This window comes from Nipponia nippon, unplaced genomic scaffold (genome assembly GCF_047370975.1).
Source record: "Nipponia nippon isolate SJK-2023a ecotype South Korea unplaced genomic scaffold, ASM4737097v1 scaffold_3, whole genome shotgun sequence".
Lineage (NCBI taxonomy): Eukaryota > Metazoa > Chordata > Aves > Pelecaniformes > Threskiornithidae > Nipponia > Nipponia nippon.
The window spans coordinates 123885788-123901667 of NW_028262347.1; the positions used below are offsets into that span (position 1 = coordinate 123885788).

Here is a 15880-nt window from a genome sequence, read left to right on the forward strand (position 1 = left end):
ATGCCTTGTACAGCCTACGAAGCAATTACGCATTCTTCTTGGCTTAAATTAATTCCTTGTGGTGCTGCATTTGTCTGACTGCTACTAAATGTTGGGGTTTTTTTTGTGTTGTGTGGGTTTTTTTTTTTTTGTTTTTGTTTTTTCCCTGGGACTAAAAGACACACCCCTCACCCCCCAATTTTCTGCAGCTTTCTAAGAATTTATTTTCTTGCATTCTCAGATGATAAGAAAACTGAACTGCTGCCTCAAAGGGTGAGGTGGAGGAACTTGTTTTCTCAGCTTGACTTGAATTATTTTTTAATATGAGCTTAGACTGTTTTGAAACTATTATTGTGTTTCTGGAATCTCGAGATTAATTTAGAACACTTTTTCAGAAAAGCAGTACTGGCCTTTTGCAGTACTGTCTGTTGAAGAGGTTTTAGGCTCGTAGCAGTAACGATCGGTTGGTGGTAGAAGACACTACATTACATATGGTCTGTGTACTATAGGTTGCAACGTAGGATGTGTGCTTTCTGCACGTGCACGTGCCCGTTTATTGCAGAGCAAGGCAGCCCAGTATGCTGCCCGGTCTCATGCAGTGTTTATTTTAATGGGAAACCTGGAAACACTGGAGGAAACACTTTGGGAACAGAAGCAACATCTTAGAGCAGGGTAAAAAGGCTTGCTTAGACATGAGGAAAACCCAGCAGCGGACCTGGATCATGGGCAAAATGTCATTTTGTAGTATCTATGTAAAATCATCTGTCTTTCACACTTTTAAAAGGAAATCTGTCTTAATTTGTGTCTGTATGTAATCACCCAGGGACCTGGAGAATCATGGCAAACTGTACCTTGAGCTGGGGGAGGAAATACCCCTCTGCAGGGTCACTTGTGACAGGGTGTCTTTGTTTTCTTCAATATTGTGAAGATAGGTTTAAAAACATGGAGTCTGTTTGCTAAGGTTACAATAACACCTTCTTGAAAGGACACGCAATACAAAATTTAAGTGTACATTAAAAAAAAAAAACCCAAAACACCCCAAAACAACTACTGCGATGCTTAAGAGGATGTGAGTGGCTCTGCAGACCCGGCAATGTGTCTTGGCATATCTTTAGGTAACAGATACATGTTATGTGCAACTGGTTATTTAAAACATTTTTTTCCTCTCCCTCCCTCTCAAAGGGCATATTTCCTGCCTCCTATATACATCTTAAGGAAGCGATAGTTGAAGGCAAAGGGTAAGTTTGATTTGAAAATAATGAAAATCCATTTTCTTATTTGTATCGATATAATTTTGGTGTTTTATCAGATAACTTACACTTGTTTCCAGTTGGTTAAGGAGCTGATGATGAAAATGTGTGTATTTCTTTTTTTAAAATATTGTAAATTGGTGGCTCACCTCAAGTTCGAGGGCGCTGTCATCAGCAGTGCTTCTGGCTAGTACTGTCTTTAGCCACGTTGTCATGTAGTTGAGCTAAAGCATAACCTTCTCTGTATTAATGTAAATGTTTCAGAAGAATTAATAATTTACCATTTTTCTTTATAACTTTTATTACTCTCTCAACTAATAATTACCTAGATTAACTTCCTCTGCTCCCTGCCCCCGCTTTAGTTCTAATTTCAGTTTTCCCAACTTCTTTTATCTTCCAGCCCTTGAGTCTTATGGCTTCTGCTTGGTATATTAAAAAGACCTTTGATATGAGATACTTTTCTTTTATGCAGATGAAATTTAAGTAATTTCTTAATTCCCTCTTTAGTAAATCTTGTAGACTAGATCCTCACTGAAAGCCATTGTCCAGGCATCGTTTTCTGCCTTACCGAGCAGTTCTGGCGAATTGTTCAGTTTGTGATTCTCCTGCTCCCTTGCCTGATGTGTGCAACACTTAAATAGTTTGGGCTGGTTTTTGGTATTTAATAGCTGTTAAAGTTCAAATCTTCATATATCAAATCAGCATTGCCGGGCATGCTTGTAAAAGTTCCTACCATTGATACAAAAGTGTAGTTTAAAAACAGGAAAAAAAACCCAACCAAATCCCCCCCAAAAATGTGAAGTGAAATTAATAAATAATTAGCCAGGTATGAAATGGAGTGAAACAGGATTAAAATATTTTATTCCTTTGTGCCCGATTTATTTTTATACACTGTTAAATATGTAAATGATGAAACTACTAAACATGAGATTGCTGCATAATGACATCTTTCTTGCTGATTACAAAACTGCCTTTAAGTACCCTACTTCTGAGATATTAAAAGATCTAGCTGTTGTTTCTTACTTTTCATGGCACGCAATTTTAAAACAAGTCATACAGAAACTTAATGGTAATGACGCGCCTGCTTAGTTTTTCTTTGCAAGACCAATATTTTGAAAAATAAGTTCACGTTAGTATCATGGCATTGTAGGTTGCGCAGATCTGACTTTCGTCTTGGTTGCTTCTTCTAAAATTAGTATCTCAGTAATAAATGGTACGGTGAGGTATGTATTGATATCGTTATCTTGTGAGTATGGAAATAAGGAGAAGGAAAAAAAAAAAGGCGTGAGCTCAGTAGCGTAGTCTCAGCCCACCAAAGTACCCTTTATGTCGCGGGATGTACTCGTGCAGCTGCTTCTGTATGTGATGGTACATTCTTTGTTAACTTAGAAATTTGCAGTACGTGATGTTATTTTCAATCCTGTCGTTATTGAATTGGTTTTGGAAATGAAGAGTTCCTTCTTAGTAACAGTTCTGCCATCCTACCCCAAACTGCTACTTAATTCAAACTCTCTTTTTCTCTTCCTCTTAAGACAACATGAAACAGTTATACCCAATGAGCTCCCCTTGATTCAGGAGGTTACCACTACGCTGCGGGAATGGTCTATAATATGGCGGCAATTATATGTTGTAAGTATCAACTTAGGAAGAGATTTACAATACTGTACGGTTTGTGACAAGAGTGATGCTATGAAGGTACAGTGAGAAGTATGGGGGAACTATTAAAGAAATTCCACTTCTGTTACTGTTTCTAAACGCTACTTTTAATGCTGAAAAGCTATTTAGCATCATCTGTGTTAAGGCACAAATCTTGGTAGTGTTTCTTTTGAGTGTTTTCTCAAATACTGTGTATTTCTTGTGCAGAATCAGGTTTTTACAGTGTTACCCTGATCTAGCAACAAATAGTGGAGCTGTTATGACCCCTTTTTCATGGGGCACTATTATACAGAAGACATTGGATTTTTAAGATATATATTGGATTTTTCCAAATCTGTAGACAATTGTGTTAAAGAAATGAAGAAAATGGTTTTGAGGGCAGTTCTTAAGGCTGTTGATCTATGTTATGAGGAAATTGAATGTTTGATGTTGAATTTGTGAGTGTAAACTTTGAAAAATCATCAATGTGTGCCTTTTACCTCTCAGTATTCTTGTACTTGAAGTTGATTGTTCCCAATTTATCCTGATCTTAAGTTACATTCCTGATTATTTTCATATGCTTAAGTTCCAAGTACATAAGAATATATTCTTAGAAATTTGTAGTAATAAGCATTTGCATTGATGATCTATCAGATGGTATAATAGAAAAATAAAATAGGCATGAAACTACATATATTCAAGTATTGCTAAGTAAGGTGTAAAGAGTGTTCAAATGTACACTTAAAAATGCAGTTCGGATGTAAAGCAACAGCGTGCTGTAGGATGTAAGGTACCCTAGCTCAGACTTCTCATGCTCTCCTTGTATAAGGTCACTGTAACAAGGTAATGGGGACATGAAAGCCTTATATTTAAAGTAGGGTTTAATGCACGATCTCTGCTTCTTATAAATATGTTTGAAATATTCTGTCATAAAAGTGCAAGCTGTGTAATGAAGACACTAACTGGAAATGACTATGTTTGTGTTGACTGGGTTGGTTTTTAATCACACCTATGAAAATAAAGATTAAAAATACAGTATGCTGGAAGTGATGCAGTGTTGCAGTAGATGGGATGAAGGATAATATGTTATATGAAGAGGAACAGATTATATCTGAAGAGAAACAGATTGTTAGAGGGCTGGAGCACCCCACCTATGAGGACGGGCTGAGAGAGTTGGGGTTGTTCAGCCTGGAGAGGAGAAGGCTCTGGGGACACCTTATAGCAGCCTTCCAGTACCTGAAGAGGGCCTACAAGAAAGCTGGAGAGGGACTTTTTGCAAGGATGGGACAAGGGGTAACGGCTTTAAACTGAAAGAGGGGAGATTTAGATTTAGATGTAAGGAAGAAATTCTTCCCTATGAGGGTGGTGAGGCACTGGCACAGGCTGCCCAGCGAAGCTGTGGCTGCCCCATCCCTGGCGGTGTTCAAGGCCAGGTTGGATGGGGCTTTGAGCAACCTGGTCCAGTGGTGGGTGTCCCTGCCCATGGCAGGGGGTTGGAACCAGGTGATCTTTAAGGTCCCTTGAACCCAAACCATTCTATGATTCTATGATACAGTAAAGAGAGAGCCTTAACATGATGTGGTACTAGAGAGGCCATGTGTTGAGGAGCAAGGAAGAAGCAGACAGGCAGACTCTGAAGAGGACACTGAGAACAGCTTTGCCCTGGGGTCCACTGCTATGTGCTGCTAAGGACAGTGAGGATTACGTTTTGACCCTGATGTCTTTTATTTGGGGATTATCCTGAGTATGAAGTCTCATATTGTTTAATGTCGGAGAAATACCACTTGCAGAACCACACAAGACTTGGTTGTGGTGCACACATAATAAGAAAGGAGGAATAGCAAAAGACGTTGTTCGAAGGTTTCTTACCCAGAATTGTGTGTGCTTTTTCTAGCAGTAACTTTTAGAAAATTACAAAATTCTCCTAGTGTGGGAATCGCTTGCTCTAACCGTTAATGTTTAACATCTCATGTGTCATGCATTTACTTCCATGAAGACACGTGAACAGCTAAACAATACTGCAGTGCTTTGCTAATAACTTGGAATTCAAGAGCAGGCGAGGTGCGATGCTACCAGTGGCCTCAGCTTGGTAGCAGAAAGGGTTCCAGGGCCTCTTACAGCTTTAGTCTGAGTAGGTAGATCACTTAATGAGTTTGTTTATAGCTTGTATCTCAAGGATATCTGCTAGATTAATTGCATGTGGTCAACTGCCAAAAAGAGCATCGGTGCACTGGGATTGCCTTTTCAAGGGAGATTTGATTTACTGGAGGTAGCTGGTTTCAGGCTGGTCCATCTGCAGAATAGAGTGATATTCCGTGTTGTCCACATCTTGCATATCACAAGTCATTAAATGACCACATTTATGCCTTTATTCAGTTTGTAATTTGTCTTTGAATATTGAATAGGTATTCAGTTTTGATTTGCAGATAGCAGAGGATGTGCCCTGTTCTTCATCTCAGTAGTTTATGATTGCCTGCAGCATCGAAAATCATGAACCTCTTTCCCATTTGGATTTGTCTGTATTTAGCTTCCAGCCGTATGTGCCTGTTGTGTCTTTCTCTGCTACATTAAAGAGCTTTTAATAACGGGTATTTTCTCTCTGTGAAGGTTCTCACGCTATAATCAAGTCAGCTTTTTGATTATCTGAACAAACTGAAGTCTTTAAGTTTCACAGTTAGATATTTTTTCCCTGAGTCTTTGAGTCATTATATTCTTTTTCTGCACCTTCTGCAGTTTTTCATTGTCTTTTATATATAGCAGAGAATTTTATTTTAATTATTTAATTATTCGAGTTGTTTTCAGTCAAATAAGGCCTGGGTGTAGCCTGAATGAAAGGTAGCTACGCGTAGCCTGAGTAATGCATTGATGCAGGGGGTTCAGAAAGGTGTATTCTTTTTAAAAGTGCGTTGAACTAATGGCTTAGATTTTGAGGGTTATGAAGACAGTAGGAGAGACTGCTTCTGGGTAAGGGTCAAAACATGCAGGGCCTCTGTGTTGTCTTTGTCTGGATGTTACCTTCCACAATAAAAATAGAAAGGCCCTTGTTCTGCAACTTCAGTTTTGCGTAGTATGGTTTGTTTGTGCTAAAATTGTTACATATATGCGCTGTCCACAGTTCAAAGCAACACGTCAAATTCCTTTTTGTGCTTAAAGATTTGATCTTTTGTCTTTGAATGAGTGTGTGTATGGGCATGCATAAAGAAAACACTCTGGAAAAAAGGTTTCTTCCATTATAAGTCTGGAACTTTATCTTCTTGTGTCCTGGCTGAGCTGAGTGTTGCCAAGGGAAGTTGGTGCCTGCTGCTGGCACTATTTAGTATCCGTAGTTCCAGCCTTCATAAACAATTAAGGTATTTAACTTCCTACAGGTTTAGTGCTTTCCTGGTTTTCCACATTCATTCAGATGTTACCTGTGGATGCGTAAGATACTGATGCACTCGGCTTTGCACACTGAGGAATTTTAAAGTGTTATTCTGAAGATTTAACTAGGGGAGGAAAGGGTTCTCTAATGTGTTGCAGATGGAGTATTGCAGAACATGAGCCTCTTGCCTCTAAACTGCACCGGTTTTAGTCCTGTTCTACTCGGTATAGAGGGTCATTTATGCTGTGAACCAAGAAAAGATTATCTTTCCCTTGAATGCCTGGTCTGAATACAGTATGACCTGGTTTTAAGGTAACATAAACACAAGCATTTACAGTTATTTAGATACCTAAAGCAGAGTGTAAGACTCTTCGTATTCTGTTCTGTGGTATAGAAAGTTAGGCTTCTATTTTAGAGCTAATAGTAGACTCTTACTCAATTTCAAGTTCTTATTTTATAATTGCAATTTATTATATGTATTTAAAAGATGATCAGGATACATCAAAACTAACTTCTACCCGTCTTTTTCCTCCAAACAGCAAGATAACAGAGAAATGTTTCGCAGTGTACGGCACATGATATATGATCTTATTGAGTGGAGATCTCAAATACTGTCTGGGACCCTACCCCAAGATGAGCTCAAAGAACTGAAAAAGAAAGTGACTGCCAAAATTGACTATGGCAACAGGTTTGTGAACAATGCTTTCCAAGTGTTTATGCTTCAAACCAAATTAGCTTGTGTAATACATATTTGCTGTCAATGACTTCTTGCAAGATTCTTTTATTCCTGTGTTTACGGAGATGTAATAGTAGTATATGAACGGTCTTGTTATAGAAAAAACAAAGAATGAAGTTGATATAGCATCTTGAAAATATAGTACAAATTATAATCTGTAAAGTGGAATCCATATGTAACTCTTTCACTTGCTTGATGATATTATCAATTTGATACTGGTGTGAAGTTGTAATTTTTAAGGTCAATTGAAAAGTGCAAGTATTGCCTCCCTTAAATATAATCTGAACTCTTACTTGGTTCTGCAGCATAAACAGTTGTTGCCTTCTCAACATCACCAGCTGCGTGTGCCTTGAAGCCACTTCGCTGTAATGTCATGCTGAAGGATTTGGCTCAGAAGCATCGTTTAGCTCATTGTTCCTCTACTTATATAGTATCCAGCTTGTACCCAAAGATTAACAGACAGATTTAATAAAAGAAAGTATCTATTTAACAAAAGAGAATGGAGACTGTGAAGGAAATATTTACCAAAAAAAAAAAAGACAGCAACATAGGTGGCATATGTTAGTTACGTTTGTAATTCAGACATATTAACTCTCCAAAGAGTGGAGAGCAAAATTTTTTTAAATACAACTTTTAGGTTACAAGTTGTCTATACAGTTATGACTTTCTGTTTTGGTTGAAAATGAGAAATCATATCTTACACTTCAATCAGGAAATTATTTGAAGCAGTGCTTTGACTACTGAGAGGCAGCGTTGTAGCACTGCGTACCTGGGGACTGAAAAAGTTTTCAGCAAGCCAGTCTTTAAATCCCAAGGGATTTAAATAACTCATCAGATTTCAGCTATTTGTGTTTTATTCCTTAAGAACTGACAAATTTGCAGTATTTCTGTTAATGCACTTTATCAGCAAAAGCTGTGATTTAGAAAACAAAAAATTTAAAAAATCATCAGTAACTGCATTCAGTCAGTAATTATCATTTATAATCCAGGATATGGACTGTTGTACCTCAGTAGACAATTAACCAGATGTTGTTGATATTATTTGTTTGGCTACTGTATTTTACCATCTGGCTAAGGAGATGGTTAAAGTTACTCTGAAAAACCTCCAGATGCTCAGCGTTCAAGTACAATGGAACATCTTGTGCTGTGCTTTATATTCATAATGTTCTGATGGACTAATTAAGTGATCAGAACATTGTCTGTGGTGTACAGGAGGGAAGTGAATTTGAACTTCAGAGTAAATAGTCATAACTGAAAGATACCGTATGTTTCTAATGTAGTCATACATTCACTGTCGTCTAAAATAAGCACGGATGATGCTTTCAATATCCAGACAGAATGAATTCATTATGCGTTTTATAAATGTTTTCTGATCTAATCATATCCTAACTTTTCCTGTTTTGTGAAATACTGATTTGTAAATAAGATTTTTCCTATAAATAAAGACAGCAATTTCACTGCATGTTGTCAAAATAACTGAGGAAGTAAAAATGGCCTTACGAATTTGTATGTTCAATGTTTTTCTGAAATTGGGTCAGGTAATTTTGTTGTGAAAACACATTTTTTTTGTTCAGTTGCAAAAATCTGTAACTGGGACACTTAGGAAAAAAGTCAATTTTTTTCCAAGCATCCTTTGCAAGTTAAAGGATAAAACAAAGAAATTAAGTCAAAGGAGTGTTTGCTTCTATTTATTTATTTATCTATTTACTTGAGCAGCCTGGTCTAGCAGAAGGTGTCCCTGCCCGTGGCAGGGGGTTGGAACCAGATGGTCTTTAAGGTCCCCTCCAACCCAGACCATTCTGTGGTTCTGTCTGTCAGTCTGCGCAAACATTCTCGTCCCGTTAGTGTGTAGTAGGCTGGGTGATTAGTCTTTCTCTGAATTTCTGAGCTACCTTTTCCTCTGGTCCAGGTGGGTGTCTCCTGTGGAAGGACTCTGCTTTTGTTCCTCCAGGGCTGACTGTTGCAATGCAAGTGGCCAGTGGGTGTATCTCCTGTGGCTGCTGTCCAGGAAACAGTAGTAGGGAGGAGCAAGACAATTTTGGCTGCTTTTCTGTTTGGTTTCAATGATGAAACCATTTTCTCACTAGAAAATTCGTCTGGGAGCTTGGTGGTCCAGGGATGCTTAAGAGAGTTTCGTGATGACTAGGTCCTGTTACAGAGTAGGGCTTAGGAGGTGTTTCTTAATAAGCTGCTGCCTGTGCTCTGCAACTTGTTTGAGTGATGTTCATCCACCTTTGAATAAATGCAGTGCAATTAATTGAGGGGTTTCTGTACTGACCCTGCTCAAGGCTTTGTTTCAATCCTCCCGGTTTCCCTCTTGCAAGGCAGGGGCGAGGAGTGATTCTCTAAGTACATGAAACATGTCTTCGTCTGCCACAGCTGCTCTTCTTCTTTTCAAGCGATTGTGGGTCATGTCCAAAGGGGACTTACTCTCAGATAAACCATGAACCTCTGTGTGGCTTGTCGGACACTGCAAGTTTGATTTAAGCTCATTAATCAAACATATTTCAAAACCAAAGTTACAGCAGCTCCATCGTGAGAGGTGGCTACAGAGTTAGAAGAAGAAAATAGGGACCATATGTATTGAAGCGGAGGTGAGGAGGTCAGTCTTAGGGAAGATAGGTGGAGAAACACAGATCCATCTAGACCTGATTTTTTTTTTTTTTATCTGTTGTTCTGCTGCCAGCACTGTACTAATGTGGAAAAATGTGAGGTCTTTCCTAAGGCTGGATTTGATTATGGCAGAAACCTTCCTCTCTGCAGAAGGTAATCACGGACGTTAACACCCTGCTGACAGAAATCTGGCTTCTGCTTTAAATAAAGGGAAACAACTTATGCCTTCTGGTATCTCATCGGTTTTTGCTAAAACAGGAATGTGCCTCTTCTGGAGGAGAATGTGGAGTGGGACAGAACGAACTGACCAATTTGCATGTGGTGTGACTGTAGGGGTTGTTTGTTCAAACCATCAGATGAAGCAGAGGAGGAGACAAAGTCTCCTGCAAATTTAGTTGTTTAAGAAATTACTCCCCAGCTGTTCGGCTGTTTCATTTGTGTCGGTTCTCTCTGTGCTGGGGGAGAAAGTGACTTCCAGCCAGGGATGGTTATCTCCGGGGTTGGTGACACGTTAAAGTGTTTTACCATGTATCAAATAATGCTTTTTCTGTCATATGTCAGGTGTGGATGACTTTAATGTTAAACACTTGGCAGGTATTTTTTAAGTATTTATTTTAGCACTGTTAATTCACAAGCATATTTTTTTTGTTTGTTTAGAATTCTTGATTTAGATCTGGTCGTTAGAGATGAAGATGGCAATATTTTGGACCCAGAGCAGACCAGCACGATTAGTCTTTTCAGAGCACATGAAATAGCTTCCAAGCAAGTTGAAGAGAGGCTACAGGAGGAAAAAGTAAGATATACTGTGCACTGTAGCTTTTCCTTTTGAAACATAAGACTGTAAACTAACTAGGTGACTATTATTTTTAGCATTGGTAATGAAGAATTTGTTGTGTTTAGGAAGAGTTATCAGGCTTAAACATTTACCTCTTAGCCTGTTTAATTGTCTTTTCAGTCTTTTAAAGGGCTTAGTAGAATTTATGGTTAAGACCTGTATCAATAAGTCAAACTACGTTTGTGGGTTAATATCAGAGATGCATATGTAGCAGGTTTGTATGTTAGGTTGTTATGAGAGTTTATTTTTGAGAATCAAGTAGAATAATGTCCTTATTATGTGTATGATTTCTGTACACCAATCATGCAATTTGTTTGTTGAAATACAGGAGGCAAATTTAAAGACATTCTCAGATTTGGCACTCTGTACCTGTCAGAAAAACATCAGACAAAGCAAAGAACAAACTTCCTTTTTTTGGTCAAGTATATTTAAGGCTCTGTCTTTTCGTCCATTTGTTTAGCTCTTTTTAATAAGTGAAGACATCTTTCTTTCCTTCCCCCATCCCCCCATGATTTGGCACTTCAAGACAGATCCAGAAAATGCAATCTGTCGTGAATCCTAATATAAACAAAGGTCACAGCAGTAGACACTCAACAGAAAACCCCTCTTCTTCTGTCTGAAACATTTTAGGAAAGTTTTATAGCGGTTGATTATTTGTTAGGCTAAGTTAAACTTAAGTTTCTTCTGTTGTTGAATTACAGTCTCAGAAACAGAATATCGATATCAACAGACAAGCCAAGTTTGCTGCCACTCCTTCATTTGCTTTATTTGTAAATTTAAAAAATGTAGTCTGCAAAATAGGAGAAGATGCTGAAGTCCTGATGTCTCTGTATGATCCACTGGAATCAAAATTTATCAGGTTAGTGTACTCCTGAGTGTAGTCCCTAATCTGTGCTTACTCGGTTATAGGAGCAGGATGAGAGGGCTTATGAAAGTCAGATTTCTGTGAAAGGCATAGGAAAGGGTCATCTGAGAAGGAACAGTGCAGCAGCACTTCGTTTTTGTGCTCAGCACAGCATCAGGCAAGCCTGTTCACCTTGGGTAGGTTGCGGGTCACGCTGTTCCTCATCATGCTGTGCCTGTGGTTCTCCAAGTGCAGAGCTTAAATGAGACATGAACACACCTGCAAGGCTATGTGCCCTTGCTTAGCAGCAGCCTTGGCACTAATCCGAGCGTTTGATTTTCTACATGCCCTGCTTCCTTAAAGAAATTGTTACACTTTGTTGCTGAGGAGTTGCTTTCTTTTTATAAATGATATACACAAAGGGAAATGCCAGCTCTCCACTAAGTAAATATTAATTTGATTAGGAGAAGTAGGTTGGGTTTAAAATAGTCTTCTCTAAATTCTGAAGCTGATTTTATATATTTATGTTAATGAGAGCCATTTAAACAAAACGTCCTCAACATATTGTTCTTTCAGTGAAAACTACTTGGTGCGATGGTCAAGCTGTGGACTCCCCAAAGATATAGACAGATTGCATAACCTTCGAGCAGTATTCACCGTAAGTGTGTGGGCTTGGTTCAGCTGGCAGATTTTAAAGCACTTGTTCCATAGCTTGTGAATAATTGAGGAATGTAATGACCTGCATGTAAACAGTGCGGAGTTACCTCTGCAGGTAGTGATCCTGGCAAAGGCTCACATGAGACGTTTCTCCTAAGTGGCTACTAAAAATTCTCAACACCTGGTTAAAACCAAAGTTGCTCTTTGAAGTTTTAACTTCTTAGAAATGATTTGGCCTCCTAAGCAATTAATTTACACTGAAGTCAAGATAAGACGTTTAAGTACTGTTACAAAAAATCCTTTGCTCTAAGCACAGTTTGCTCTCATGCTGGAGGCCAGCACGGTGAAGGCAAATTCTAAGCAGCAAACTTTCCGCCTACTAAAATGGAACTTAAAATCCAATTACTGTAAAGTAATCTGAAGAATCTACTGTTTCTAGGACCTGGGCAGCAAAGACCTGAAAAGAGAGAAAATCAGTTTCGTCTGTCAGATCGTGCGAGTGGGCAGAATGGAGCTGAGGGACAACAACACGAGAAAGCTAACCTCTGGGCTGCGGCGACCTTTTGGAGTAGCAGGTAACTGTGCGCTGTATTTCTATATCCCGTTATATTCTTGCATAGAAAGTTGGGTGTGTGAAACTCCTGTGGGCTTGTATAAACTGCCAGTTGTTCCCAGGTCCAGGTTAATCAGACTGATTGCGGTGTGTGGAGTTTGCTGTAGCTTTCAGGAGTCGCATTTAGCTAGAGATGCCAAAGGTTATTTGCAACATGATGTTATTCTATAGGAAAATTCTGGAATTGCACAGTTGATAACTCTCTCATCCCTCTTCTGAGTCACCATTGCTTCCAGTCCCCCAGGGTATTCCCCCAGCACTCCTCTTCCCATGTTGATCACTTAATTCAGTATGCTTTGTTTTTGTTTTCAGTAATGGATGTTACTGACATAATAAACGGAAAAGTTGACGATGAGGACAAACAGCACTTCATACCGTTTCAACCGTAAGTAGGGAATAGTTTAAAGAATAAGCAGAAGAGAAAGAATTGAGATTTTAACTTTCATTTAAAAACAAACCAACCCAAACATTTTAAACTTTTGATTGGAAGAAGTGTTCTGTAGATATTCTGCAGTTAATTTATTTCGGTGTCGTATTTTCTCTTAAGTAGTACTTACTAATATTTCTTCTTGATAATTTCCTGTTAGTTATAATAGTGATAGCCCCAGAAACTTTTATTTTTTTTAAGTCTTGAGTTTAAAGCATGCATTCCCAGTTTTGCAGTCTTGTTTTCTTTTTCCTTAAAGATGTCAGGGTGATAATGTATAAGAGGTGAAATGCCTAAAATAAGTACACGGCTGGTTTAGCTCTATCTGAGATTGGTAAAGACCAGCAGTGTTACCAACGTCCACTGCAGGTGGCTTCTGTGAAATTAGTAAGCGATAACATTTATCCTTTTCTTGGTAGCAGATATAATTTCATAGTAGGGGCCGCAGTAACTGGAGTACAAACAAAAGAGAGAATTTGAAGGATGGCTTGATATGCCTCCTGCAGTATCTTCTCATAACTCGACTTTACCGTGTGAGACTCTTACCAGAAGCCATAGGTGTTGTGGTTGGATGGTAAGGGAGAGGATGTTTCTGCTGCACATACCTGTTAGAGCTGGCTCACAGGATCGAGGAGACCAGTCTGCTACGTGGATGCGGTCTTACTTTTAGGCATCTAAAACTGCAGATCTTTCCAGACTGACTCTAAGGTTGCTGACGTGGAGTTTGACAGATACTATTTTATAATAGTTAAGTTACCTAATAGCAAATAGGGAGTTGGTGTCCTTTAAAGTACAGACATGTATGAATTTAATGTAATATCAAAGATCAGTTTTGACTTCAAGCCACAAAATCATGTTAAGAAATACGGGTTTAATAGCCTGAATTTTTGTGAATTCGTAGATATGTGGAGAGAAAGTGCATTTAGAAGTAAAAGCTTATTAATAAAAGAGAATGTGTGGCAAATACTCTGTACCATCCATAGTTCATAGGGGTTTTTTTTATTCCATGAAGTGGGGAAAGGTAGAAGGGATAAGTCAAACGTGCATAAAATATGAATGCTTAGTTTTCCCATTGTGTGAAATCTTAGACTGCCATCTGTTCAAAAAGGCAAAACATAGTTATGTTAGCTAAATTTCTTGATTAATATACTAATGGATATTCAGAGGGTTTTTAATAATATTAAAAAAAAAAAGCTTGAAATAATGTAATCTCAGATTAACTTTATTTTGAAAACTAGGCTTAGTTCAGGAAGCCCGCGTGGTTTGAAGACGTAGGGCTGTTGAGAGGATTGCAAGGTCTGCAGGTGCTGTAGGGAGCCGAGCGGCTGCGTGCCTCCTGCCTGAAACGGTTTCGTTGGTATGCAGCAGTGTCGCTGGAGCGGTGTCGAGGCTGTTAATGTGAAAATCAGAAGTACAATTCAATTTTTCAAGGAAAATGGGGGTTTTTAGGGAAGAGTGTGTTCATATGTTTATTGTGTGATAAACAATAGCAAGCTTATTCTTTAGTGAGTGTGGAAGTATGCAATGAAAATGAATCTTTGTGTATCAAAGTGGATGCTAATGGAACATCTAGTTTTCTGCTCCATTAACACTGATTTATTTTTTCTGTATATATAAATCAGCTTTTTGAAAAGATGTAAAATGTGATTTTTTTTTTTTTTTCCCCCGCACTAAATTAAAACATTCTTCTGAAAAAAGTATATTCCAAAGAATATGAATAATGTGAAAACACGCAATGAATACTGGTGTCATTATTTCCAATGTAGACTTAGGCTGTATATATGAGCCACATTTTTCTTCTCGTTCCATGCTTTGCTTCTGTTGTACCACATGCAATTCTGTTTTCATATCTTTGTTTGTTTGTATTCATTCACTAGCCACCAACACAATGGCTGTCAAAAGCACTTGGCAGGATTACTTAAGTGACACTTAATGCTGCTGTTTATTTATAGTTTCCATCTTTTCATTTATTCATCAAGTTTAACAGAATGTTTGGATTATCTGCTTCTCTTCTATGCTGTTTCTGAGAGATTTACGGTAGCTTTTCCTTCAGACGGTATGCTTTGCTGCTTAACCTTCAGAATGGCAGAAGTGACCCTGGAGGTGTTGCAGGGCCAGTCTCCTATATATATATATATATATATATATATATATATATATAAAAGAGAAAACTGCCTGTATAGGTTTTCACTGCTTAACAGGGGATTCTCAGGTGGGAGACATCCTTCCTATCCGCACGAAGTGTTACTGGGGCCTGTGCATGCATGTCCCTGAAGGGAGAAGTAACAACGCAAGTGCGCTGTACTTCTCTGTGGTAGATCAGCATTCTTCTGATTAATGATCTTCCTCTGTCTTTCTTGTTACCTTTCCTGTCCTTTGTCTTGCGTGGACTAATAAATACTCTTTGTCACAACTATGATATGATCTTTTGTGTTCCCTTGTTACTGTGACTTCTGGTTTTCTGTGACCCTTTGTTTCCTGGTGTTGGTCGTCATGTGCATCCTCCAGGCTAGCGTTGGATGACGCCATTCGACACAAGCAGCTGAACATATCATCCCGTTTTTCACCCAGGGTGGCAGGGGAGAATGATTTCCTTCAGACTGTTATAAACAAAGTGATTGCTGCTAAAGAAGTTAACCACAAGGGTCAGGGTATGTACTGTTCTTTATATACACCGGTGTACCTAAAACTGCTCATCGCTTGATTTGCAACATGTGATGATTTTAATTTTGGAATCAAGGGTGCATAATATTACCTTCACTCGTTCGCTGCCGTTTGGTAACAGAAGATGTGTTTGCACGGTTTGTTCCCCCTTTTCCCCGTCCTTCAGGGCCCATTCTGCTATTTCCCCCCCTACCCCGGGTTAACTCTGCAGGTTATCTGTCCTTTCTCTGTACTGTCCGTTGCTCGGACATCTTTATATTTCCCTA

General features: G+C 38.7%; 1 protein-coding gene across 5 annotated transcripts in view; it reads left to right on the top strand.

The window, feature by feature from the left end:
• Window positions 1-15880, top strand: part of DOCK1 (dedicator of cytokinesis 1) — a 314587-nt gene that overhangs the window by 31088 nt on the left and 267619 nt on the right. For 3 of the 5 annotated variants that reach the window (XM_087764572.1, XM_087764573.1, XM_087764576.1), the window contains exons 4-12: window positions 1162-1217; window positions 2762-2858; window positions 6765-6913; window positions 10232-10367; window positions 11111-11268; window positions 11830-11911; window positions 12350-12485; window positions 12836-12908; window positions 15459-15601. In XM_087764572.1, coding sequence (XP_087620698.1) covers window positions 1162-1217; window positions 2762-2858; window positions 6765-6913; window positions 10232-10367; window positions 11111-11268; window positions 11830-11911; window positions 12350-12485; window positions 12836-12908; window positions 15459-15601 — 1030 coding nt within the window. The remainder of the gene's footprint in view (window positions 1-1161; window positions 1218-2761; window positions 2859-6764; window positions 6914-10231; window positions 10368-11110; window positions 11269-11829; window positions 11912-12349; window positions 12486-12835; window positions 12909-15458; window positions 15602-15880) is intronic. The other 2 variants (XM_087764574.1, XM_087764575.1) reach the window with 1 other exon arrangement.